Genomic DNA, 27,093 nt, shown 5'->3' with positions numbered 1-27,093 from the left:
GTAAAAATGTTTCTCGAATATATTTTTCGAAATTTTCGGAATTCATTTGCCCATGGTAATCACCCTTGGCACATCCTGCTTTGAAGACCAAACCTGCATTGGGTATAAACCCTTCTTTAGATCTTGTATGCACTACTATCAATCGACTTCCTGCTCCATCTTTGACAGTAGCTCCAATTTTTCCGTCTTGCCAACATTTGGAAAAAGAAAGAGTATTGTCAATCCAAGTTTCATCAATAAACACAATATTCCTTTGATTTTGACGATGCTTTTTTATTTCTCGTAAGTATCTGCATCGCCATGAAATGATGTCAGGTCGTTCAATCAGAACTTTTCTCCTGTTTTGATATTTTTTCCATCGAAATCCAATTTTGTGTAAGATTTTTCTTAGCGTTTCCCTCTTCCAGGGGAAATTAATTTTATCTCTTAAAATTGGCAATACTAATCGTATTGTAGGCATCTTTTTTGATTTATAAAATTCATTTATCGTGCTCCTCACAACACATAAGTCAAAACTATCCAAAAACGCTTTCCGATCAACAGGTTGAGGGCGATGTTTTCCAGGAGATAACAACAGGTCATTCGAAAACGATTCTTTTTTTATACGTTGGATAGTCCGAACTGAAACTCCAGTTGCGGCAGATATTCTATGTTGCACTTTATGAATTGAAATTAAAAGTTCGCCAGACTTAGCTTCTTTTTCGAAAAATCTTCTCACAATATTAACAACGTTCCTTTCTCTAGAATGCAACGTTTTTCCTTTTAAAGACATTTTGTTCTGAAAAGAACAGTTTAGTTTTATCACCTGACAAGCTCCTCGAGGCAGAGTGACAAGAAGAACCCATTAAAGGGGGGGGGGCAGTTGCATAAATAGAAAAAAAAAACAGTGGCGAATTTACAACAGCGCAAATCATGTAATTGATGCAAGTGAAGCAGACTGTTCTACTTTATTCAGATTATTTGTAGCAGTAATATTATTCTGAATCTTAACTTTCACAGTTCAGCGAGCTTTTCATAAAAATTTGTTATGCTCAGAGCGTATTTACTGTACGATTGTTCTGCACTCCCTAATTTTTAGAGTCAATGTTTTCGCCATCGTATATTGGAGAGATATTAGCATAAATAGTGAGCAGTTGCATATGGAATGAATGCATCTGTGAAATAATATAAGTAATTTAAATTTTGCTACCACTTAAGAGTTTTTAAATATCATTGCTAATTATGTGTTTCATTGCACATTATTTTCTTGGACTACATTCAGTGGCGTGCACGGAAATTTCGGGGCCTGTCACAAATGTTTTTTACGGGACCCCTCTAAATTGTTTACCCGTGCGTCCCCACAAAATTTCACCCCTTATTTTAGAAATCTCGGGCTCTTTCAGGCTCGATCCCGGGCCGACAGGTCCCCCCCCCCCTCTCCGGTGGCGGTGCATGCCCCTGACTACATTACTTTACAGTTCTTATTTTAAGAAAGTTTCACTTCAGTTTAAAAAGCTTGGTTTAAGTTTGGGGCTTAGGTAGTGACAACGCAGTCAGCCTCGTCATTTCGAAGTGTTGGGGGGGGGGGCAAAGGGTATATACTCAATTTTTATAGGTAAAAAAGCAACATAATGCATGGTTACATTGTGTTTTAAAATCCAGGGAAGGGGTTAAAATGACCCCCTGATCTTCCAAATGACGGATCTGAAAACAGTATCAAAACGTAAAAAAAAAAAAAAAAAAAAAAAAAAAAGAAAATAAATGTATCTCTTTCATTTCTTGTTTCCGCAAAAGCTAAATTATATTTTTAAACTTTTGGAAACAACGTTATGAAAACAAATTTCTGTATTTTTTTTAATAACTTCAAAACCAGCAGTATGGATTTTTTATGGTGGTTGTAAAATCGTTGAAAATGCTATTTATTTTTCCTCAATGCACTTTACTGAGCGCAAGATTGGAGGGGGGTGGAGGAGTTAATTATAAATGAAATTAATTTAAAAAAAATAACATGAGGGGAACGGGGACTAAGCTTCTAAAAAGCACCTGATTTAAAGCGGTATTTGGGGGCATTCACAACAATTTAACTAGAATAAAATGGGACCATGTTTCACTGTTTACACTAAAAATGAAGCCTAACGTTACATAAACTGGAAAAGGTTTGTTGCAGAATTCGAGAATGGAATAGAAACTTCTTCGGGCTCTTTGTCTTTTGAAGATTCCTCCTTCTGCTAATCATAAACTACTCAGAAAATATTTTTCAAACTTACTATGATGGCATTAAGGAGATTCTTTTGTTTAAGGAAATTGAGCACTTTTTAAGCATTTTGGGTAAAGCACAATCTAATCATACTTTGTTGAAAGGACTTAAGAAAAAATATGGTCGAGGAAGATAATATAAATTATTAATAATACTTCACGGGGCTCTAGACACAGAAAATATTGGAAACCCCACTAAAACTTGCATTGAAATATTGCACCTCCAACCTTTTCTCCCACTTGCACACACTGCAACCTGTTGTTTGGTCATACCAAAGGGGGCTTTCAAGTGTTTGAAATTTATTTATATCAAATTGAGAGCAAGTGCACACGCGCGAAAGAGAACTCACAGGTTTACAGCCTTCTAAAACTTATTTCAGTGCTACTATGCGCATTTTCAATCCTATTTTTACCAGGAATTCTGTATGAGTATTAAAAACTTTTGCTATACCATATGCCCCCCCCCCTAATTTTTCTTATCCCCTTTGCCCTACTTATTTATTTATTTATTTTAAATTATTATTTTTATTATTGTTTTGTTAGAAACGTTCCGTGCTACACCAATAACACACACACATACACACAAAATAATTAAATAATTAAATAAAAAAAAATACGTTAAAATTAAATAAATTAAAATAAAATAGTAAATGAAATAGTTTGCATTAAAAATAAATCAACAAATAAATTTAAATAAATAAATTAAAGATTTTAAAAATCCCCCCTCCCCAATTCTTCAAATGTGTGAATTCGCAACTGCGAAATATCAACGCATCTTCACCAAGTAACCCCTACTCCGCTTGTGCGCTCTCACTCACACTCTACCTATTTTAAAATGAAGTGTCCCATTTCCGCTTCCAGTCCACGCGCCTTCTCTTCTTGGTCAAGCTTTAGCAATATCGCTCTAGGAGGAAATAGGCACTCCTGCTTTATTTGTGTGCGTCAAAGTTAAATACCACTATCAAGCTTATAAAGTGGAAAGTTTTTCCAAAGGAACAACTTTAAATCAAGATTAAGCTTAAGTTTTATTTTATTATTAATGATAAAAGCAGGCCCACCACAGTCGTGGGGGGGGGGGATTAAGGGGCTAAGGTTGACCCTCCTGGTTTTTGGCAAAAATGTATTTACATTAGGAATGTGTCGTTCATGAACGAACTGGTCAAAAAGAACGAATCTTTAAAATTAACGGATCCGTTAGTTCACATAAAAAATAAACAACTGTTCTTTTGAACGGTGAGCAGTTTTAAACATTGTATTGATGCACTTGTGATAAAATCGTTTTTTTTTTTTTTTTTTTTTGAATTACATTCATCTTTGAATTTTTAACTCTCAATTAATCTCGAATTTTCTTTTTCTCAGTGCAATACAATATATTCATTTCTAACCTTTTTACTTTCTGCTTTATTCATCATTTTTATTTAAACGTTTCAGTTCATTTGCAATTTTACAACGTATCCATTAGTAACGTTTTGTGTAATAAAAATTTGAACAAAATTTATGTATTTTTTGCTTTGGCTAGGATTTTTTAGAAAGTTTTTATTTTTAATCTTGTTGTAAAAATCATCACAAACTAATCCGATATTAATTTTACAAGTCAATGTTATAAATCTGTACTTCAGAGCTAGAGTAACGTAAGTAACATAATCTCTGCTTTTCAGGAGATAGGAAAAACATTTGCCTGGCGCATGCAAAGGATAGGAGGCGCGCCCTTTTAAAACTGATAAATAATTACAAAGGTTTTTTTTTTTTTTTTTGCAATTACGTGAATTAATCGATGTGGACTGGCATACTACTTACAATGCAGTAATAAACAGAAAATGGCAATCTTTGGGCTTGCACCAGTTTTGCTCTGAGGTACAGAAATGACAAAGTTATTATTTTGTAAATATTCCTTCACAATTAATTACTTTAACACTTTTTTGGTCATCTGCAATCAATTTTATCTTTTACCGGGACATGAAATAAACCGGACGGGACACCGAGATTTTGTCTAAACACCGGCACTGTGTCCCTATCAATCCTGGACGTCTGGCAAGCCTACCTATCATCTACTATCCGTATTGATTTGCCATTATTTTCAAGTTGGTTGTTGACTTCCAAGTGGCTTAAATTTAACATTCAATATCCAGAGATTTTTAATAAGGTTGGGTTATTACTGTCTAACTCTCCCCCGCCCCATTTAAAAAGATGTTGCGTTTTTTCCTCTTCTGATCGGTACTGTGGAATAAGTTTGAAGCTCCCTAATATTAAGGTGAGTATTTTTTTTTCTTTTACATATTCTATTAATAATGTATATTAGGGTGGGTAAAATTTTTTTTTTCCGAAATGTTAAGAAGCAGGGGATTAAAAAGGTGCTTAATGGTCACAAGCTGACATGTGAAATTTTATTCCATTCTGATAAGTCTTTTTGCCTCCGGATTGAGTTTGAAGTTTCGATTTCCTTACCCAAATAGGATACATTCCATGTAAGATTGCAATAATAATAAATGTTACTTCGTTTACGTGATGAAACTTTCAACTTGTTCAATTCTTGCAATATAAGTCGTCAAAGTTTATGCTCCAATCTGGTTAGCAATCAAAAGTTACCCTTTATGTGCAGATTGACTCGGCAGTTGTTCAAAATCACTGCAAAAAGATCCACTGAGTTCAAGTGCAAAATAGATCCCGTAATCTAAAGAAAGTATTTTCGCATGTCCTAAAAATTAATTTATTGCAATGCTGACAGAGTTGGAACAGCACATCCGTGAATTGACAACCCGTTGGATTTTAAAAGCTTGTAGTGTTCAGCAAAATAGACTGCCAAAGGACAAATTTTTCATTCTTGTTGTTAACAATGATGCAGAATCTTATATTGATTCAATGGCTGGAAAACTGTGTCTGATCCACCAATACTGAAATTAATCTCTGAAGAAGATATTCAACTGTTGGTTACAGGCAAAAAAAGCACTGTTTTCTATGCCTGCCATGCCATACACACCGGTTGTTGAAAGGCAGGAGTGCATACCAGGGGGTTTATGGCGCAGACTGCGGCATTAAATTTTTTAAGAGGGTTGATTTTATGATTTTTGATCTTATTTTTTGAGGGGAGGGCTCTCGTTGTGGGGGACAATTCCCAGCATTGGGGGAGGGGTGCCATCACCCTTTGGGGATGGGCACCCCTGTGGAAGAGCAGTTAAAATTGAGATAAATTTCAACTACATTGTGCAAAAAGAGAAGCTTCAATAAAGAATCAACTTGAGTCCCGGAAACTTATGCCAGAACTAAATAGTAAGGACTTTCAAGCTATTTTAAGATAAATATTTTTAATTTTGAAAATTAATGATTATCATTTAAACATTTTTGTAAATTAATGATTAATACTTGGACAACCTTTAGTTGTTATATATATTTGTAATTTTCCTTTTCAGTTTTTTAATGAAAATAGATTATTTTTACCTAAATACGGGTTTTTCAAACTCAATCCGGAGGCCGAAAATGAACTCCTATTCGAATGAAATTTTATATATAATCTTAAAACGTCATTTGGCACCTTTTTCTTGCCCTGCCCGTTGGAAATCGAAAACTTTTTTTTTTTTTACCATAAGACGATGACCCACCCTAATGTATTACAGTGCTGTGGTTGGGAAAAACATTTCATGAAACGCACATTTTTCTTTTGGGTAGATGCTATGGTTGAAAACTGCTTGTTTTGGGATCAAAAAAGGTCAGTTTCGACAACTTACGCAAGTTTTTATTTAAAAAGCAGATGTTTACTTTAAAAAAAAAAATTTTGAAACCAGTTTACAGTAAATTGGCTGTAACTACGGTAATTCTTTTCAAATTAATATCATCTTTTCTTTTTTCAAATCGTATTCTGAATCTCTGTAACGAACATTAGTTCTGTGTTTACTTCAACATAGGCTTTATAATACAGTCGACGCTCATTATAACGACCACACATTATAAAGACCGTCCCATTATAACGACCAGTGGTAAAAGTCCCAACTTTGTTCCTATGAACACTACGTTAATTTGCCTTCGTTATAACGACCGTTCTGTATCGTCTAATCCAATACAACGACCGAATTCAGCGGACGCTATTTCTAGTGTTCTTTCCAATAAAACAAATTTGTAGCTTGAAATGACCTTGTTTATTGTTTACGGACATCTGCCTGAAGTTTTCAATGTCAAATCCAACTTTGAGAGGGGGGGGGGGGAATTACCATTCACCACAACTGGCACAGAAAAAATAATGGGAGGAAAAATCGAGAAATTTCCAGATTCCTAAATGTTTCTTTGAAAAGCAAAAAAAAAAAAAAACACAATTCATCACCTATATCTGAAACGGAAAGTAATGTTTTGCAAAAATCACGTCTGCTAAAAAGGCAAACGTCTGTTTCTGGTTTTATCTTTAGAAAGTGTAGTGGTAGCAGATTTGTAAGTGTGTAACATTTTCCTTTCTATATTTTCTACTTTAAAAGTTCTTTAATATCCTGTCATAGTATTTTGCACACGATTTTTCTTAAAATTCCTATGATAAAAATAATTTGGGCATTTAACTGGAATGTTTGAAAAGTACCATTTTTTTTAGAGACGTACCGAGTACTCGGTAACTACTCGGTACTCGGCCTACTCGGCCAATTTGCCGAGTACTCGGTACTCGGCCAAATTCTGATCAGATACTCGGCCAATACCGAGTAATTGCAAAAAATTGAATATTGTCCAAGGCAGATACTAAAATTTAAAGAAAAAAGAGCAAGCATTATATTCTGCAATCATTTACAATTAAAATTTATAAGTCAATTTTTAAATTTTGAGAATAATGAAGTTTGTAATGCTTCAATGGACTAAATCTTTATTTTAATGTCCCCAAAGTTGATAAAACTTATTTATGTAAAATTATGCAAAAAAAAGTGTAGAAAATATTGAATTTTTATATTAAAAATGGATTTTTGTTACAAACAAAAATTAGTTATAAAAAATTATGAAAATACCTTTGCTTTAAAAATAAAAGGAAATAAAACAACGTTAAAAGCACAGTGCAGGAACACTGCAGACGCGTGTTTTGGCATTACAAGGAATTCCTTTTTCAATGCACAACATGGGAGCTCGTGGCTCGTGGATTTAAAGGCATCCGACAAAAGTCAGATTTTTTTTGTCGAATGTCTTTACATTCTTGAGCTCACATGTTATGCGCTGAAAAAGACGTTCCTTGTAACGGGAGGGGGGGGGGTCAGAAACACATGTCTGCAGTGTTCCTGCACATTTGTTGTATTAAAATTATTTATGTTTGGCGGACTAAAACTATAATTGATTGGTATAAATTTGTTTTAATTCCAACTTGATTAATCATACGTTTTATTTATTTATTTTTAATTTTAAAAATAATTTTTTTGTAAAATTTTTGACACACAAAATTGTTTATATAATGCGTAAATTGAATTTCAGCAGAATTTAGTTTTAAAAACTATTATATGGACAAGGAGGTCTATACTGCTATTCCAATATGTTCAAAATTCATTACATGTGTGTCGGTGGTTCTTCATAAAACATAATTGGTACTTGGTAACTCGGCCGAGTAGTGAAAGGCCGAGTACTCGGTAACTCGGTACTCGGCCGAGTAGTAAAAGGCCGAGTACTCGGTACTCGGCCAAAGTGCTACTCGGTACGTCTCTAATTTTTTTTATGGAACAACGGGGCATGCATGGTGACTGTGTATATTTTTTAAAATTATACTTCTTATAACGACCACTCGTTATAAAGACCTTTTTCTCTGGGACGGAGATGGTCGTTATATCGAGCGTCGACTGTATATCAAGAAATGCTTTCGCCTCGTTTACTTGCTGACTTGCGAAGCGTTCCGAAACCTGTGAGGCTTCTTTTAGTGTTTGCTGCTCCCACCCACTGACGAAGAAGCAGTTTAATTGTGATTGCATTCTACATCTAACCCCAAGTAAAATTTTTTGATTAATTTTTCATACACATATTTCCTTACTTTTGGATAATTTTAGTAAGTTTTCCTTCAAAGAATATTACTGATCAAATGAAACATTTTGAATGTTCATGAGTTTGTCGTGCAGAAAGATCACCTGCAACTTTTTAAAATGAACAAAGCCATTCAAATGAACGAGTTAAATGAACGGATCAAAAGAATGAACAATCCTCTAATGAACGGATCATTGAAAAGAACATTGCCCACCTCTAATTTACATGTACAATCATTAGTGTAGTATGGTAGAGAAGGGGGAAGCGCGCGCACCGGATTTTTTTTTTTTTTTTTTTTTGTAAAAACAATGCAAATATAAAGTTAAATGATTTCAAACCACGTTTTTTTGGCGAGTCCCCCTAAAACCCAAGGTGAGTTCCCAGACACAAATTATTTCCAACTCTAGCTATGCGTATATAAGTGTGTTTTCTGTTGCTTTTCGGCATGATAAGCATTTTGTATAAATCTGCCGTGGGAAAGCAAAGCGTATTATCAGCATTTTTTTTTTTTGCCACATTCTGTACTTTAGCCAGCGGTGCCCACATGGGGGGGGGGGGTTGTAGGGAAGACTGCGCCATTAAAATTTTTAGGGAAGGGGGGTGTTTTGAGGGGTATTTTTCTCATTTTGGGGAGGGGTCTCTTGCTTTTGGGGGGGTCTCCGGGATATTTAGGGAGTGCGCCCTTGCCCTTAGAAGGGGGGGGGGGGGTCGGGCACCTCTGCCTTAGCTTTAGTATACAAAATTGCTTATTTGGTTTCCGCTGAAAATTAGCACGAAAAGAACGTCATATTCAAACGTTTCCCTTTTTGGGATCTAAAACACGTTTCTTCAAATATCTCAAAAATTCATTTCTGCACATACTGCGTTTTAACTTTCCACGGCAGAATTGACCTTTTCCCCAGTAAAATTTTTAATAGACGAGCTGGATAAAAGTATATTTTTGCATTTTAGTAGATTTTAAGTATATTTTACTTTGGTACTTTAAGTGTTAATTACAATGTCATTGTTTTTTTTTTTTTTTTGAGTATTTCTTATTATAATTCTTATAAGTATTAATTTCTGCAAAGCAAATTTGTTTACTTCGGGCAGTAAAATGTAAATTATTAAAAAGACCTCTAATTTAGAAATTTTAATCAACAGATTAATGTAAACACAGACAAGAGCTAAAGTAAAATAAAAATGAAATACTAAATTAATTTGTATACTTAAGGCAAAGAAATTTTATCTAGCAGATTAATGTTAAATACAAATAAGAGATATAATAAAACAAAAAAGCCAGTCGAAAAAGCAAAAATATGCTACTGACCCTGACAAATATAACACTGAACAAAATAATGATCAAAAGATAGAAAGTTGTGGTACTAGAAGCATGTCATGAATTTAAGCCGTGTACAGATATTTCAACACTCAAACTCCAACGAAATGTAAAATTGCAAAGCTGTTTAAAATGGAGGTGGCCGAATTTTCAATAACCCAGACTTAGACCAAGCATATAGTATTTTGTCCGAGTATTTTGGTTGTAATAATCTGGAAATTAATAAGTGATTGTAGTTTGATTGAAACATAACTTGTAAAAGTTATTCCAGCATTTTTAAAGATGAATAAAAAACATGCAATATGTTGTGCATTTACGTTATACCCACTTTCAGCAGTAGTGGCAGATTTTGTTCGGACGTCAGGGGTTGTTGTAACGAACGTCGACTATATTAACAGTTTTTAAGAACAAAAATAACTATTTCCCTCCATCCATGATGTAATTTCCGATATCGATAATTCTGAAGCGCAGGTTGTTGACATTTTTTATCCGTTGTTTTCTATTTAGCCTTTTGTTTTCTGTTTTAAATTAAAAATTAAATTTTTTCCTCACAGTGGTCAGACAATAAAATTTTATGTATTAATTATCACTTAAAAAAAAACTAATACCATAATCCATGACCATTTTGTTTCAACATCAAAGACCATTCGTTTTATTATCTGTATATGAGCTTAATCTAGTTTGCTTTTTGTACTTATTCATATTAATTATCCCAGATTATTAAGTACTTACAACATATTTCATTAATAATAATGAACACTCAAATTAGTTAAGTTAAATACACTTAAAACACAGAAAAAGTTCTGAAATTTATTATTATCACGAATCAAATGATACAATTTATGTTTAATTTCATTGTAAAGTTGTCGGTCCTCTGGATAAAGCTTACTACTTTTCATTTCATAGGTCTTGATGGTAATTCCTTTAATTCAACACGCACAAGTAAGGGATTAATGCAACACATCTTTCACACGCTTTGCAAATCACCCAAAATGGAAATGAGATGCCTTGCAAGATGTAGACCATGGAATCGCGCGGTGTTTTAAATTTCTTGCCAAGTCTTTAAATCTGGCGACTTTTCTTGAGATTTCGGCAGACTTTTAAGCTCCTATATCTACAAAAAGAAGAGACAAGGGCACACAATTTATGGGTCAAAAAATTGTCTGAATGTGCTCTTTCGAATGCGACCATTTTGAACCTTTTCCATGATTACTGAAGTCGTATAGTTCCCTGGTTAGTTATAGACGAAAGATAAGTAGATGAACTAGTAGTTTATCATATAGTCACTTGCTTGAAAAAAAAAAAAAATTAAAGAGCAAAATAGCAACAAAAAATGCAACATGTATTTTGGTGTTACAAGAAACAGAGTTCCTAGCACAGATGTCACACGGGTCGGTAACTCCGCAGCGTCACCTCCCCCCCCCCAAAAAAAAATATATATATATATAAAGGTATTATGTAAATATGAAATTTATATAATTTTCAATAACAACTCAGTTCTATTTTTGTGGCACAACAAAAGTTTGGAAAACAAATATTATTTGGGAATACATTTTATGCAAAATCCTAGATGCTATATGAAACCTCCTCCTCCCCCTGCAATATTGGGCACTCTCTTTTTGTTAAATTTGTTAGATTAAATATAATTTAAGATATACTGGTGTACATTTTCAGAATTAAAGTATTTATATTTTTTATACAGTCCTCTTTGAATGTCACCCGGTCCGGCCCTCCTATCTCGTTACTGATTACAAGGATCCTTTTTTAAATGAAGAATATGTGAGCTTTTCAATGGAATGCATGACTTTACATCCATTTACTTACATCTTTTTGCATTGAAAAAACAGGCTCATTGTATTCTCAAAACTTGTCTTCCATATTTTTCATTAACTTGCGCTTTTAGCACTGCTTCATATTTAAAAAAAATGAATTTCTTTCTGGTGCTGAAATCTGTTAATTCGTATCTGACAGGACGTAGCCAAGGGGTGGGTCCATGGGGTCCGGACCCCCCCCCCTTTCCGAAAGACCCCTCTCCTTTTTTCTCAGTTGTTGCAGCTCGCATCAACAAAATTTTTCCGAAAGATAATGATTTTATAAAACGCAGCATTCTCTCCCCTTAAATATTCCCAGTAATCGGCAATTTTCTCAGCGCTTGAGTCAATTCAGAACACGAGAACCTCGTGCAACAACTGCAGGTTCCCAATTTTCGTCTGCTTTTTGCTGTGTCACCTACTCCGTCCGAAAAGGGGAAATGTCCCTTTCGACTTTCAAACCAGCTGGGTCCTGTGACCTTGGAATTCAGCCCCTCTCCTTGGTCCATCAAATTGCCATTGGCAAAGTAAAAACAAGCATATTGCCACTTCCGCCGTATCCCACAGTCTCATTGGCGTGGTTTTCTTTATTTCTTTCTCTTTTCTTTTTGAATTTTCGTGGATTTCGTAGACGCATGTTGTACGAAAGACAGCCAGAGTGAGGTGCGTTCCTGGTGAATCAGTAATTGAATGCCGATTCTTTTCTGTTTTAACACGCAGTTTTTATCTATGTCATACTTATAGGAAACATATCTTGAACAAAATTGTATGCAAAAGAAAATTAAGTTTACCCAAACTAGGTAAGTCGCAGTGCTCCCTTTAAAGTTTTCTTGATAATACGAGCAATTTTACGAGTTAATGTGTTTTTCCATTTGAAAACTAATTTTAGATTCTAAGCCAGCAGCGAAAAAAGAAATTCTACACATTTCGTGTGTTTAAGGATGAGAAAAATAATTATTGATTTTTTTTTTCATTTTAACTCTATATTTTTGGCATGGTTCATTTCAGATTCATTTTATATTTTGATAAAAATTTTATTTGAACTTTTAGATTACTTTTAACATCTCTCTCTTTTCTGAGTAACAAATTACGTAGATTGTTTACTGATGTTTTCCCCCCAATATTTAAGCATGATCATGGAACATATTAAATGCCCCCCCCCCCAAAAAAAATCGTGTTTGAAGGTAAAATAAATAAAATAAATGAATAAATAAGACTTGAAGTTGATGTAACAAACTTTTTACGGTATCAAAATTTTATAGAAAAATTAAATTCAAAATTACTTGAATATTTTACTGTGATCAGTTTATGAAATTACAAGTTCGGCCATATTAACGCATGTAATAAGTAATTTATTAGAAATTATTACTTTTAAATCTTACTGAATTGTGATTCTATGATCCCAAAAGAAAAACAGTTAGTTTTTAATTGACGAAAAAAAATCTCATTCGATGTTGTTCCATAAAACATATTTGTATTTGCATCATAGGAATACATTTTCTGATTGTTATTCACTGGCTTTGTACTAAGGAGTTATTTAATTAGCATCTATGCATCCATCTTTAGTAAATTGTGAAGGTAGCATTAAACGTTACAAAAAACAGGCATGTGCATTTAACTATACACTGAAGTGACAAAAGTCATGGGATACGTCTTAATATCGTGTAGGTCCTCCTTTCGCCCGGCGAAGTGCAGCAACTCGACGTGGCATGGACTCAACAAGTTGTTGGAAGTCTTCTGCAGGAATATTGAGCCATGCTGTCTCTATAGACGTCCATAATTGAGAAAGTGTTGATGGTGCAGGATTTTGGACACGAACAGACCTCTCGATGATGTCCCATAAATGCTCGATGGGTTCATGTCGGGCGATCTAGGTGGCCAGATCATTCGCTGGAATTGTCCAGAATGTTCTTCAAACCAATCGCGAACAGTTGTGAACCGGTGACATGGTGCGTTGTCATCCATAAAAATCCCATCGTTGTTGGGGTACATGAAGTCCATGAATGGCTGCAAGTGATCTCCAAGTAGCTGAACATAAGCATTTCCAGTCACTGTTTGGTTCAGTCGCACCAGAGGACCAAGTCCATGCCATGTAAAAACAGCCCACATCATTATGCTGCCACCACCAGCTTGAACAGTGCCTTGTTGACAATTTGGGTCCATGGCTTCGTGGGGGTCTGCGCCACACTCGAACCCTACCATCAGCTCTTAGCAACTGAAATCGTGACTCATCGGACCAGGCCACGGTTTTCCATTCATCTAGGGACCAACCGTTATGCTCACGTGACCACGAGAGTCGCTGAAAGCGATGTCGTGCTGTCAGTAAAGGCACTCGAGTCTGTCGTCTGCTGGCATAGCCCAAGGAAGACAAATTTCGCCGCACAGTCCTACCGGACACGTCCCTCGTACGTCCCACATTGATTTCTGCGGTTATTTGACGCAGTATTGCTTGTCTGTTAGCATTCACAACTCTACGCAGACGTCGCCGGTCTCGGTCGTTAAGTGCACGCGGTCGACCACTGCGCTGTCCATGGTGGGATGTTATGCCTGAAATTCGATACTCTCGGCACACTCTTGACAGAGTGGACCTGGGAATGTTGAATTCCCTAACGATATCCGAAATGGCATAACCCATACGTCTAGCTCCAACTAACATTCCGCGTTCAAAATCTGTTAATTCCCATCGTGCGGTCATAATCACGTCAAAATCTCCTCACATGAACAACTTGAACACAAATGAAAGCACTGCGCATTTATACCTGTTCTACGCGATGCTACTGCCATCTGTATATTTGCATATTTCTATCCCATGAATTTTGTCACTTCAGTGTAAATTACTAGGTGAAAATTACCGCTATTTACTGCGTTACAAGCAAAGAAACAAAAAAGGTGAATACGAGGTAAATGTTTTTGAGCTTTTCTTTTATATATTGCCTTTTTTTAAACACTTATTTTCTTCAAGCTAAAGATATTTACTATTTCTTGCAATAGAGTGGTTTGCTAACATCGTATTGAAGAAAAAAAATCATTACCTGCGTCGTAAAATATGATATGTATTGTTGTTAAAATTAACAACATGTTGTTAAAATAAAATTACACAAATGCTTAATTTAATTCATTAGGTATACATTTCATTAATCGGCACGTAAAAGATCCCTTAGATCCTTTGACTGCGAATACTCTTGACAAAATTAAATTCCTTTTGCAGTTTCGCATCGAAGAGACCTCAGGTGTCTCCATCTGGTGGAAACTGGGCATCAAATTTTCCTGTGACATTCACATCCGCGCCTTAATGGTGGCATATGAATGACTGAATGCCATATCGTTGGTTCACACTTGTTCCACAAAAGGCTAAAGCCTCTAACACAGCCCCGTTAGAAAGAAAAAAATAATGATAAAAAACGGCAATACGCCTTTTCCGATATTTAAAATTTTTTCAAACAGCTTTCAACCTTTGAGGAATAGCGACTTCACTTGAGAACACCATTTATTTCTTGCTTCTCTTTTTTTTCAGCTAACTGAAATCTCTGTGTCAGTTGGCTGAAGAAAGAAAAAATATATATATAAAAAATGGTTGCAACAAAGGAAGCCTCCGTCCCTCAAAGATTTAATAGTTTGTTCAAGCTTTTAATTGATGATTAGGAATGATACTTAGAAAACGGATAAGATTGGAAATATCATTCTATTTCGTGTTATCAAAAGAATATTATAAAAATATTCCTTTATAATATTCTTTTACATATAATTATAAATAAATGTAAATAAATATTATAAATAAATGAAATATAATAATAATATTATGAATAATTCATTATTTATAATATAAATATTATAAATAATGAATATTATAAATAAATGTAAATAAATAAAAACTAATTCAAGCTTTTTTAATGAAACCTTGTTAATATTTTCGTTGAGAGAGTTGTGGGATTTTGCCTGAAATGTTGTTCAAATCGGACAGAGTTACGTTATGTAACATTCATATAGTTATACATTCGACTCCATAGATATAGATTTATTTATCCTCATATAAATAATGCCGATGATCGAGTAACCCGCGTGTTTCAACAATGAATTCGCACCACGGCATGATATGTAATTCGATAATATGTTTTGGTAATGTTAAACATGCAAGGAAAGGCTTTATTGTGACAAGGCTGAACTCGATCGGGTAACTTGAACAGTTATACTGGTAAGACTGTGTCATATCAGAGTAGTGAAGAAACGAAAACAATGAACGCTATCTACTGGAGTTTAGGGTTAATCCACTGGTGTTAGAGTTAAAATTTCAACTATCAAAATATCACCAAACAGGCAATTGCTTCGTTCAAATGAAGAAGAGTTGAAGCAATTTCCACCCGTTATGCCTTGACGGGTGACTTTCTAGTTTTCAAATAAAATGGCATAAGTACAAATGTACATATTTTGTTGAAATATATTACAAAGCTTTAATATTTTATTAAATTATCGCATGCATTTTCCAAGTAATTTCTAGAACAGTTTTCGTTTTCCGTTTTTCTTTTATTGTGCCCTTTTTATTAATAGAAAATATATCACTTATTTTCAGGAGGACAGAGGTTCACCCATATTTGGAAATTTGTATGTGATAACTTTCAGTTTAATGTTAATTTACAAACTGATAATAATTAATTTACCACTTAACATAAACTTTTTGTTAACTAGTTTTAACTAATGACTCTATTAATTTCAATTATTTAATTAATTTTAGTTAATTATCATATTTTAATGATCAGTTTTAATTGGATTCATCTTAGTCTTGTGTAATTATCAGCTACTAATTCTGCTTTAGCATGCCTCCTCTTTTGAAGTTCGTGCAACCTTGGACCCCTCCCTTAACAAAGTTCTAGCTACGTGCCTGTCCTCTGGATAAAGCTTACTACTTTTCATTTCATAGGCCTTGATGGTAATTCCTTTAATTTAACACGCACAAGTAAGGGATTAATGCAACACATCTTTCACACGCTTTGCAAATCTCCCAAAATGGAAATGAGATGCCTTGCAAGATGTAGACCATGGAATCGCGCGGTGTTTTAAATTTCTTGCCAAGTCTTTAAATCTGGCGACTTTTCTTGAGATTTCGGCAGACTTTTAAGCCCCTATATCTACAAAACGAAGAGACAAGGGCACACAATTTATGGGTCAAAAAATTGTCTGAATATGCTCTTTCGAATGCGACCATTTTGAACCTTTTCCATGATTACTGAAGTCGTATAGTTCCCTGGTTAGTTATAGACGAAAGATAAGTAGATGAATTAGTAGTTTATCATATAGTCACTTGCTTGAAAAAAAAACAAAATTTAAAGAGCAAAATAGCAACAAAAAATACAACATGTATTTTGGTGTTACAAGAAACAGAGTTCCTAGCACAGATGTCATACGGATCGGTAACTCCGCAGCGTCACCCCCCCCCCAATATATATATATATATATATATATATATATATATATATATATATATATATATATATATATATATATATATATATATATATAATATATATATATATATAAAGGTATTATGTAAATATGAAATTTATATAATTTTCAATAACAACTCAGTTCTATTTTTGTGGCACAACAAAAGTTTGGAAAACAAATATTATTTGGGAATACATTTTATGCAAAATCCTAGATGCTATATGAAACCTCCTCCTCCCCCTGCAATATTGGGCACTCTATTTTTGTTAAATTTGTTAGATTAAATATAATTTAAGATATACTGGTGTACATTTTCAGAATTAAAGTATTTATATTTTTTTTTTACAGTCGTCTTTGAGTGTCACCCGGTCCGGCCCTCCTATCTCGTTACTGATTACAAGGATCCTTTTTTAAATGAAGAATATGTGAGCTTTTCAATGGAATGCATGACTTTACATCCATTTACTTACATCTTTTTGCATTGAAAAAACAGGCTCATTGTATTCTCAAAACTTGTTTTCCATATTTTTCATTAACTTGCGCTTTTAGCACTGCTTTATATTTAAAAAAAAATGAATTTCTTTCTGGTGCTGAAATCTGTTAATTCGTATCTGACATGATATATAATTTTATACCTTGCATATATTTTGTAAATCAAAAACAAGTTTATTTAAAATAAAGTAAGAAACCTTGAATCGTGATGCATCGCGATGTAAGGTTGGCGATGCATCACGATGTAGAAATTCCTACATCGCCCGGCCCTAAGTCATATGTCACTTTCATGTAAAGTTGCATCAATATTTGCTAAGGGGGGGAGCTCTTTTTTTCTTCATTGCATTGCATGAAAAAACTCCAAAAAGAAAAGAATCCTGCTATAATAATACCATATATTTCAAAGGAAATGAACAATAAAATTGACAGCTTTTAGTAAGTATAGCTTTGTGTTCTAAAATCAAATATAAAAAATGAAATTAGATAATCTAAAGTTAAAGTAACTTTTTTATTCTTTTAATCAATAATTTGTTTTATTTTGTTTCAATGTAGAATGCTTGTGTAGCCAAAAAAAAAAAAAAAAAAAAAAAAACGTTTAATATGGGAACTTTATTATAGCATGCATCGCATATTTTACTCCTAGAAAACAATTGTCTGCAAAAATTTAGAAGTATATTTTAAAATATAAATAGTAAAAAAGTACAGATATGAAATAAACCTTTGGGTAAAATTAATTTAGTATAATTTGTGTTAAATAGTTATAAAATATATCTTAGCCTTTTTTGATCTAAGATTTTATTATTATTATTTTGAAACATGTGTAACATGAAATGAAATAAATGTATAATATACAAACACTTAGAATATTGTTATAATAAATTTTTTTTTTGAAATTATGGGGGGGGGGGGGATAAGTTGGTCCGGTCCAACGTGACCCAGAAAAAGCGGACCAACTTACCCCACATTCTTGGTCTGAAAAAAGTGATGTAATAATTTGCTTTTTCTTTTTGACAAAAAATGAAAAAAATGCCAATTATTGTGAACTAAAAGAACTTACTTTAAGAAAAAAGTTCAATTTTTTTTTCCGCAATCTTGATGAAAACCATTAAAAAAAATAAAGTTATAGTTTTTTGAAAACTACTCAGGACAACTGAAATAACTTTTTATGGAATAATTTTTGTTCAATAGAACTGTAGGGTCAGGTGGGGTAAAATGGGTAGTCAAAATATATGGTTTTAAAAACAAATTATTTTAAATTAAATTTGCATTTTTTTGAGGGGACATTATACTTGGCTGTTCTGAATTCTGTTTCACAAAATATATTTTTCCAATAGATTATTTTTTAGTGAGAGGTAACTCTTTAAATTGAAGTAGATAAATTCAAGTCGCATGTTGTCTGCTTAAACTTCTATCTCTAGCTCCTGATTTTTGAGAAATTTTTATTACTGTGTCATAATATCTTTAGTTGGACATTTTTGTTGCTGCTTCAACTTACAAGGAAGAAAAAAAAAGATTTTTTTCAATTTTTAATCTTATATTTTAAAAATGGGGTAAAATGGGTATATGGTTAGGCTTTTGATTTAAAAGATACAACAGCATATTTTCCTTTAAATGAATATTATTTCATTTGTGGTTAATTTAAAATGATTGAAACATAAAAGTATGCAATGCCATGACTTTATAAAATAAACTTCGCTCCATCATAACAAATAATAAGAAGCCAGTGGTATACTTATTCTAGAGTTTTCGTGCACTTCGCACAAAATAACTATTTCCTCAGAATATGCTGGGCCCAGCCTGTTGCTGGTCGTCACAGTTGTATTTGATTGCAATCAGATGCTACAAATTTCTCTAATATACCTTTAAATTCTCAGAACACATCCTCATTTCAATCCGAAAATTATACGTCACAAAGCACGATTTCGTCACCTTATATAGATTTGAAAAGTGCAATATCGTCCGCAATTTCAACAAGAGCTTCAGATTTGACAACTACCTGCATGAGTTATTTAAAACAAATTAAATGTATGCTGGCAAATACAGGAAGTATTGACAAAAATGTTTCAGAAAGGCGAAGAGTTGAAAGTGAAAAAAATAATGAATTAAAAAACAAGAAAATAAAAAATAGTGGAAAAAGAAAGTTCCCATTCAGAGGAAGTATCTGAATAGAAACGGCTAAAAATATGCTTTTATGAAGCAAAGTTTAACCACAGGTGCCTGGGTATAAATATTATACTTAGAGGAAACAAGCAAGAAAGAATTTATTGGCAAATATCTGGCTGTTGAGGGAAATATTATGCGATGAAATATTTTTAAAAAATCCAAGATGGGGGATTTTTCTTATTTTTCCTGATATAGACGACATGGATTTCATTGCAAAACATCAAATAATAGAAATAATTAATGAGCCACAATTTAACAATAGAGGCCATTACTTTTTTCAAAGAATGACAAGTATGGATATCATGCATTGAAAGAAACCTCATTAATATTTTGTCAAAGTTACTGTTTGCACTATTTTTTTAAATTAAATTGTAAAATTTTGTTAACTGACTCTTAAGTCTATATTATCACACTGCATTGAACAAATAGTATGCTTTTTTATCACTTCTTAGACTTCAATACCCATTTTCCCCACAGGCTACCATTTTCACCTGCGTGGGGTAAAATGGGTATAGAAAACATATAGTCATAAACACTCCTCTCAAAAATAAATTTGTATCAAATTATGTGTGAAAATCATTTAGTTCTACTCTCAACATATGTAATGTATACATAAAACAAAAAAAAATTTAGTTACAAAATATTTTGACAAAAATATTTGAGTCAAAATCCAAAAGTAGGCTATTTATACCCATTTTACCCCATCTGACCCTACCATGTGATTTCATTAAAGGATTTGTAGAACCATAGGTGCTATTTGTTGGTCATAAAAAATAAAATAAAATATTAATAGAATATTAAAATTGAAACCGGTCCAAGGTACCCCACCTCCCCCTACAGGTATGCAAACAAATTTAAAAACATTATGACCAGTGTTGTTTTCTGCTTTAATAGCTATACAATAAACTGGAACAGAAACCAACATTTTATTAAATTTACATTATTTTTTTTAAATAGACTTTACTTTCGATTCAGTTAACAGAAACATATGTTAAATGAAGCTCGGTTAATTGAGGTTTTACTGAAATTGTATATACATGATGTGTATATATTGTGATAATTCAAATTCCAGTAGCAGAAACTGTGTGCAATGCCATGATGTGCATTGCAGCTTTGAGTCTGCAGACTATTTCTACACTGGAAAGGTTTTTCATAAAACAAAGAAAAAAAAAACATTTCGCTTTCTGTATAAGTCTGTTGAATTTAAAGTAAATGATAAAGTTTAGAATAGAACAGAAAGGAAAATCCAGGTCATGAGGGATGAAGTTTTTGACCTCTGATGAAGACATTATTAGTGCACTTGTTTATCTTCTGCTTTATCTACATTACTGCTTTAGATCTACACTACTTACACGCATAAATGAATTACCAGATCAATTTCATTTGAAAAAATCCCTCCCCTAGTTTATACCTTTTTGGTATAACCTAACTCGATCTGTTTCAGGTCATCTGGTTGTAGAATTTGCTTGCATATGTCTGTAATGCATTTGAAATAATTAGTAGTCCCTTTTTTAGCATTTGCATATATTTTTTACAGTACCCAGTTACTATTTTAACCTAGAGTTTAGTGCAAACCAGTATTATTAATTTTTTCAAGCTGTTGCTTAAGCTAGTCTTACTTTTTTTTAGCAATTTTGCAGCTTATCCGCTGTTACCATGCCATCCTATTCAGCGGATTATCTGAAGTTTACTGCTTTTTAATTATTAGCCATACTCCCCACAAGGCAGCTTGCACTTGTATACATTTTATTACCACTCAAGGACTAAACCGCAAAAGCTTATTGCCAAATAAAGTGCATTGTTTTGATTATGAAGAAGTGCTAAATTGCCATTTATCTAAGTTTTACAATATTTTAATAAAAATTTATTAAGCCTGAATCTTAGTTTTCCATTTTATTTTAAAACTTTTTAGCTTGTTACTCAACATTTAAGTTCAGCATTTTATTTTCCGGGAATTTTCAGTGAAACTTATAAAAACTGATATGACTAAAATGCTGGTGTTTCTGTGAAAACTATAGTAGTGCAAAATGCAATGTTAATACCACAGCATTACCTAGAGATAGGTTACTTTTAAAATAGTAAATACAGTCGAACTCACAAACAACACGCTCTGATTTAACAAAGAGGTCGGCAATACTTGGTTGGTTCAAAACACATTGTGAACCGGTCACAATAATTTTTGTGATTTTCTAGTTTTAAAAAATGACCAGTGATGAGCATCATTAGGTGTCAATGTACAACAGTAATTTTTATACCATCTCTTATATTTTTTAGGGAATTTCTTATTGGTTCTAAATGCTCATATAGCCCGTTGACTTAAACGTCTCTAAAAAATTTCATATGTAGCAGTAAGTATATGTAGCAGTCATATGTAGCCCTAAGCCAGGGCTAAGGCAGAACCACAAGCAATATACCAAACAGCTTGGTAATGATATTCAGAGACAGCAGCTCCATTATTAATAGAACTCATCAGTCTGGATTAGTGAATCACCAAGCTGGAGGCAGATGTCATCTTATTGAAGCTGAGAGGGCCCAACAAACTGGTAGATAAAGGAAATTTATCTAACCAGTGAATTTCCGCAGCATAGTGCGGCTTAACTCGAAAATTAAAGGCGAAGCTTGAGTATTTAGTAAGGGGAGGTAACTTACAAGGAGGGTCAAATCCCCAAGCTTCGCCTTCAATTTTTGAGTCAAACCGGACCATGCTGCTGAGATTCACTGGTCAGATAAATTTCCTTTATCTACCAGTTTGTTGGTGCTCTCAGCTTCAATGAGATGACATCTACCTCCAGATCGGTTATTCACTAATCCAGACTGATGAGTTCTAATAAGAATGAAGTTGTAGTCTCTGGATGTGATAACCTGGCTGTCTTGTATGTTGCATGTGAATTTCATATGTGTCATACCATGTGAAAGTATGTTGCCCATCAAGAACACCCATTCATATTTCACCGGTCCACAATATGTTAAGTCTATGGAGTGTAATTTGCTTTTAACAAGCACACCCTGCCTAAAGTCTATTGACTAACTTTTATTGACCCAACTTCCATTGACTTCCAGCTCTGGTTTAACATTCCAAAGTTAACCGAAGTTAGTAGTGATTCATAAATCCTGAGAACAAGTGATGACAGCCCTCTTTTTCTACTTTGTAGAGTAGATAGAAGGATTTGAAAATTATATATTTGTTTACGCCAGTGTTATCACTTCAAAGATACTTTCATCCAGACCTAGATAAAATTTAAACTGTATACGAACTGAAATAACTTCTTTAAAATTTTCTGCAAAAAACTACTGTACTTCTCCCAAGTCTTATGTCACTGCCAATGGTAAAACTAAAATTATAAACTAGCACAGTACCACTACACAATCAGTATGTTTGTTCAATTATATTTTATCTTTTTTCAGTATTACTAATTGAGAGTCACTCAAAATTTGCAAAAAACATTTGTAGCTCGCCAAAAAAAAAAAAAGGATACAGTCAAACTTGCATAATGAGCCCTGATATCAGAACTCGGATTCAGCGAGGAAATTAAACAGATTTGGTTGGTTTAATGTTAAGTCTATGGGAACATAACTCGCTGTTAACGAGCAAAAACATTCATAACAACCATTTCATAAAATTTCCGCTGATTTCCACCTCAGAAAAGATTGTCCTACTTTTGGAAAAATTCCATAAACATTTTAAATTTATTTGAAAGTTATAAGTAAGACAAAAATCCCGTGAACAATCCAACAGTCCTTGACATACACAATGGCTTCTAAAGTACAGAAAAACTTCACACTATTTTCAAGCCACGAACGCAAATGACAATGTTTTTCGGGCTACACACGTTCCTCAAAAACAACAAAAAAGAGACAGTCAGACAGCTCAAAGCAAAAAAACAACTTCTTTGGTACTGTACACAAATATCAAAATAACTATGATTTTTTTTTCATAAACCCATTCTTTATGAGGCCTTGTTTATAATGAGCAAATATCGTGGTCCCTTTGCACATGATAAGCGAGTTCGACTGTACTACAAAATACAATAACATCAAAATTGTCAGTAAACTTCAAAATTTTTCTGCAAATGGCGTTCCAGTGTTCGTCTATATTATCTGAGTCTGCTTTCTTCCAAGGATATTGTAGCTTAAACTCAAGCTAAAGCAAATGAATAAAATAATGAAAACGACAAAAATGAAGAATTTCAAACTGCACCACCCTCAACATAATCAATGGCTTTTGATCAGGGTTGGCCAGATTGGACCAATTGGGTTGGACCCAAAGGGTTTTTTTGAAAAAACCCATTTAAAAAAACCCATTATTTAGCCCACTTTTGGGTTTTTTTAAATTTTCCGAGAAGTTTCCAAAAAAATTAATTAATTTAAATACTTTCACAATTTAAACTTCTTTTTTATTTGTTCTTCACCACAGACAATGGACATAAAAAATGAATTTTGAACTTTAATAGTATTTCTTAACTCTTAATGACATTAAAAAAATATTTCAAAAATTTTAAATAAATATATTTAACTTTTTTCTTTAACTGGTCAATAAATAAATCAAATTATCTTGACTAAATCCTGTCACGTCTAGTTTTCTCAATATTTGTAGATTGTACAGAGGAAACCACTCTAGCTAAAAGGCTTTCATTTGAATTCTTTTCTGCAAGCCAACACGTCACAAATTTCGAATAAACAAGGTATATTTTTTTAACAGGTGTTACAAACGGTCGGAGAGAAAACAGAATAGGATGTACAGTATTTTCATTATCTTACGAAAAAGTTTAATATTTCTTACTCTGTACACAGAAATAGAAAAACGGGCAAATAAAATTCAGAGAAATGTCTTGATTAAGCGGGAATTCAGTAGAAAGGGATTTAAACTACTTGAGGTTCTACAGTAGTTTTGCATAACAAAATGAAATACAATTAAGTAGAATTCAAAAAAAAAAAAAAAGCGTAGTAATGAAAAACAAACTACGAACAATAGATTTTATCACTCGAGAAGTAACTTTGCCTTAACTGCTGATAATCATGGAAACTAAAAAATCTGAAACTTCACCATTCTTGGGTTTTGTCGTCTTTCATACTTTTTTCAGAAAATGCTGAATTTTCGAGCTTTTTTCTCCCCAAGACAATTTTTGTGCTTTGTTCATATACTTTCGCTACAATATGTTACAAGTATCTATATTTTCCCTAAAAAAAGACAAAAAACCCACATTTCTTTTAAAAACCCAGCTTTAGTTGAGTTTTATTTTTAAAAATAACCTGGATCCATGGGCTTTTTAAAAACAACCCGGATTTTTGCCAACCCTGCTTGAGGTTCTACAGTAGTTTTGCATAACAAAATGAAATACAATAAAGCAAAACGCAAAAAAAAAAAAAAAAAAAAATGTAGTAATTGAAAATGAACAATAGATTTTATCACTCAAGAAGTATTTTTGCCTTAACTGTTAATAAGCAGGGAAACAAAAAAATCTGAAACTTCACCATTCTTGGGTTTCATCGTCTTTTATACTTATCTTCAGAAAACGCTCAATTTTAAATAGTTTTCCAGCTTTTTTTACCCCAAGACATTTTTTGTGCTTTGTCCATATACTTACGCTACTATATGCTACAAGTACCCCACATTTTCCTTAAAAAAATACAAAAAAACCCACATTTCTTTTAAAAAACCCAGCTTTAGTTGGGTTTTTTTGGGTTTTATTTAAAAAAAACCAAAAAACCCTGGGTCCATGGGCTTTTTTAAAAAAACCCGGGTTTTTGCCAACCCTGCTTTTGATGTACAGAAAAACTTAAAACTTTTCAAAGCCAGGGATACAAACGGCGATATTTTCTGGGTCATGCGTATTTCTCGAGATACAACAAGAAAGAGACAATAACTGTTAAAAGTAAATTAACCAACTTATTGTACAGAAATAAAAAAGCTAACAAATCAAGTAAATTATTTTTTGTGATTTCATTTACGAGCCGGTTTTTTACTAGCATTTGGTTATGACGAGCAATATCACGGTTCTTCGCACTCGTTATAAATGAGTTCGATTGTACTTTGATGGATTTCAAGACAAAGTCTGCAATCTAACACACATGCAATAGCTGGTTTTCAAGTGAAATAGTAGATAATAAATTGAAATTTTTCTGATCACTTCTATCAGCATCAATAACATTTTGAATGATATTTGCTACACTTAATAATTTATATACTCTTCGAGACATTTCCAATGTCAGCCATTCAAGTAAACAACATCACAGTTGAAAAGAAAATACATTTTAGAACATTGAAGAATGAACCTAACTTACGGTGCACTCTGTTTTCCGATTCAGAACTCATAATTCAGTAGACAAAAAGGTGAAAGCACTTGTCTTGTAACACTAGAATAATTTTATCAAGGATGAGAAACGCCGACAGCGTCTTTTTATTGTACAGAATGTAAACAAACGACGTAACCAAGAGACTTCAGTCAAGTCACGTGACCGAATGGGATTTTCCCTCTTCCGGTGAAATCTTCTCTGTGAGGAATGACGTCAATTTCCGGATGAATGTCGTCTTTCTTTCGATTTCGTAGTTCGGTTCACTCGCGGTTTTATTGGCGATTCCAATGAGAAAAAGTGGGCGTTGCCCGGATGATCAATGTCGGACCGAAACCTGTAACTAACCGTGGCCGTAATCGCATTTTACATAGCAAGCTTTGTTGATTTTCCCATTTGTTGCGAGCTCTAGCCTATTTCGCATTTCTTTTTACATAATAATCTCTTATTTGTGCAGTATTTTTATATATTTCAGTATTAGGGGGGTATTATGTATAGTTTCGTCCAGTGTTGTAGTATAATATCTGTACAACTGTCATTAATGTCAAGTAGTACTAACATAGCTTCCTTGTTATGTTTACGTTATCGGTGTGAATTTATAATGTTACTGATATAGCGTTTGACTCCGCATTGCATGTTTCGAGTGTTTTTTATCTCTTAATTGCAAAAAGATAATTGTACCCCCTGTGCTTTTTTTATTTTAAACATTTTCTGGCAGAAGAGATTCGTTACAGCGGAATGTTTTGAAAATCAAATGATACTGCAATACGCTTTTGTTCACTGCTCATTTTTACTTATTTCAAGTTAATTTCTCTTCATTTCCATGCACTTTCTTTAAAAATTTTATCAGAAGTACACATTGCGATAGTGGCTTTGTTTATACTCAATGAGTGGTATTTGAAATGTAAAACTAAAGTGCAAACATCTAACAGTCTCAGACTAATTTTAGCATTTGATAATGCATAGGTAAAAACAAAAACTTTGAAAATACTACACATGATAGATAAATTTTGTCTCCCCTTATATATCGAACGTTAAAAATTATCCAATGTCCAAATATCTTATGAGAAATATTAATGTTTTAAAAATGGTCTTGAGATATAAAAATTGAATTCTAAAAAACTTCCATACATATATGCATGTTTAGTTGGATAAACAAACACGGAAAGATAGATGGTTTGTTTTTAGTCAAAAAAGGGGAAATTTCTAAGTTTTGGGGAGGGGTATGTCCTCTACTCTATTGCTACATCCTTGTATTCAGTTTGTGATGTATTGAAAACTTTTTACAAAAGTCTCAAGTGGTTTGATTGAAAAGAATACAGGGAATGAAATCCCGTTGTGACGAACTTTCAATGAAATATTCTTTTCAACGTAAAAAAATTA

General features: G+C 33.2%; 1 protein-coding gene across 1 annotated transcript in view; it reads right to left on the bottom strand.

Moving 5' to 3' along the window:
• LOC129218471 (uncharacterized) overlaps positions 1-25,861 on the bottom strand; it is a 52,147-nt gene extending 26,286 nt beyond the window's left edge. The window contains exon 1 of the mRNA XM_054852750.1: positions 25,702-25,861. Within this exon, the coding sequence (XP_054708725.1) occupies positions 25,702-25,732 (31 nt within the window). The 5' untranslated portion in view covers positions 25,733-25,861. The remainder of the gene's footprint in view (positions 1-25,701) is intronic.
• Between the last annotated feature and the right edge of the window lie 1,232 nt (positions 25,862-27,093).

The sequence above is a fragment of the Uloborus diversus genome, chromosome 3 (genome assembly GCF_026930045.1).
Source record: "Uloborus diversus isolate 005 chromosome 3, Udiv.v.3.1, whole genome shotgun sequence".
NCBI classification, from domain to species: domain Eukaryota; kingdom Metazoa; phylum Arthropoda; class Arachnida; order Araneae; family Uloboridae; genus Uloborus; species Uloborus diversus.
Note: the sequence above shows the minus strand (reverse complement) of the source record. Positions and strands in the feature narration are given on the sequence as shown.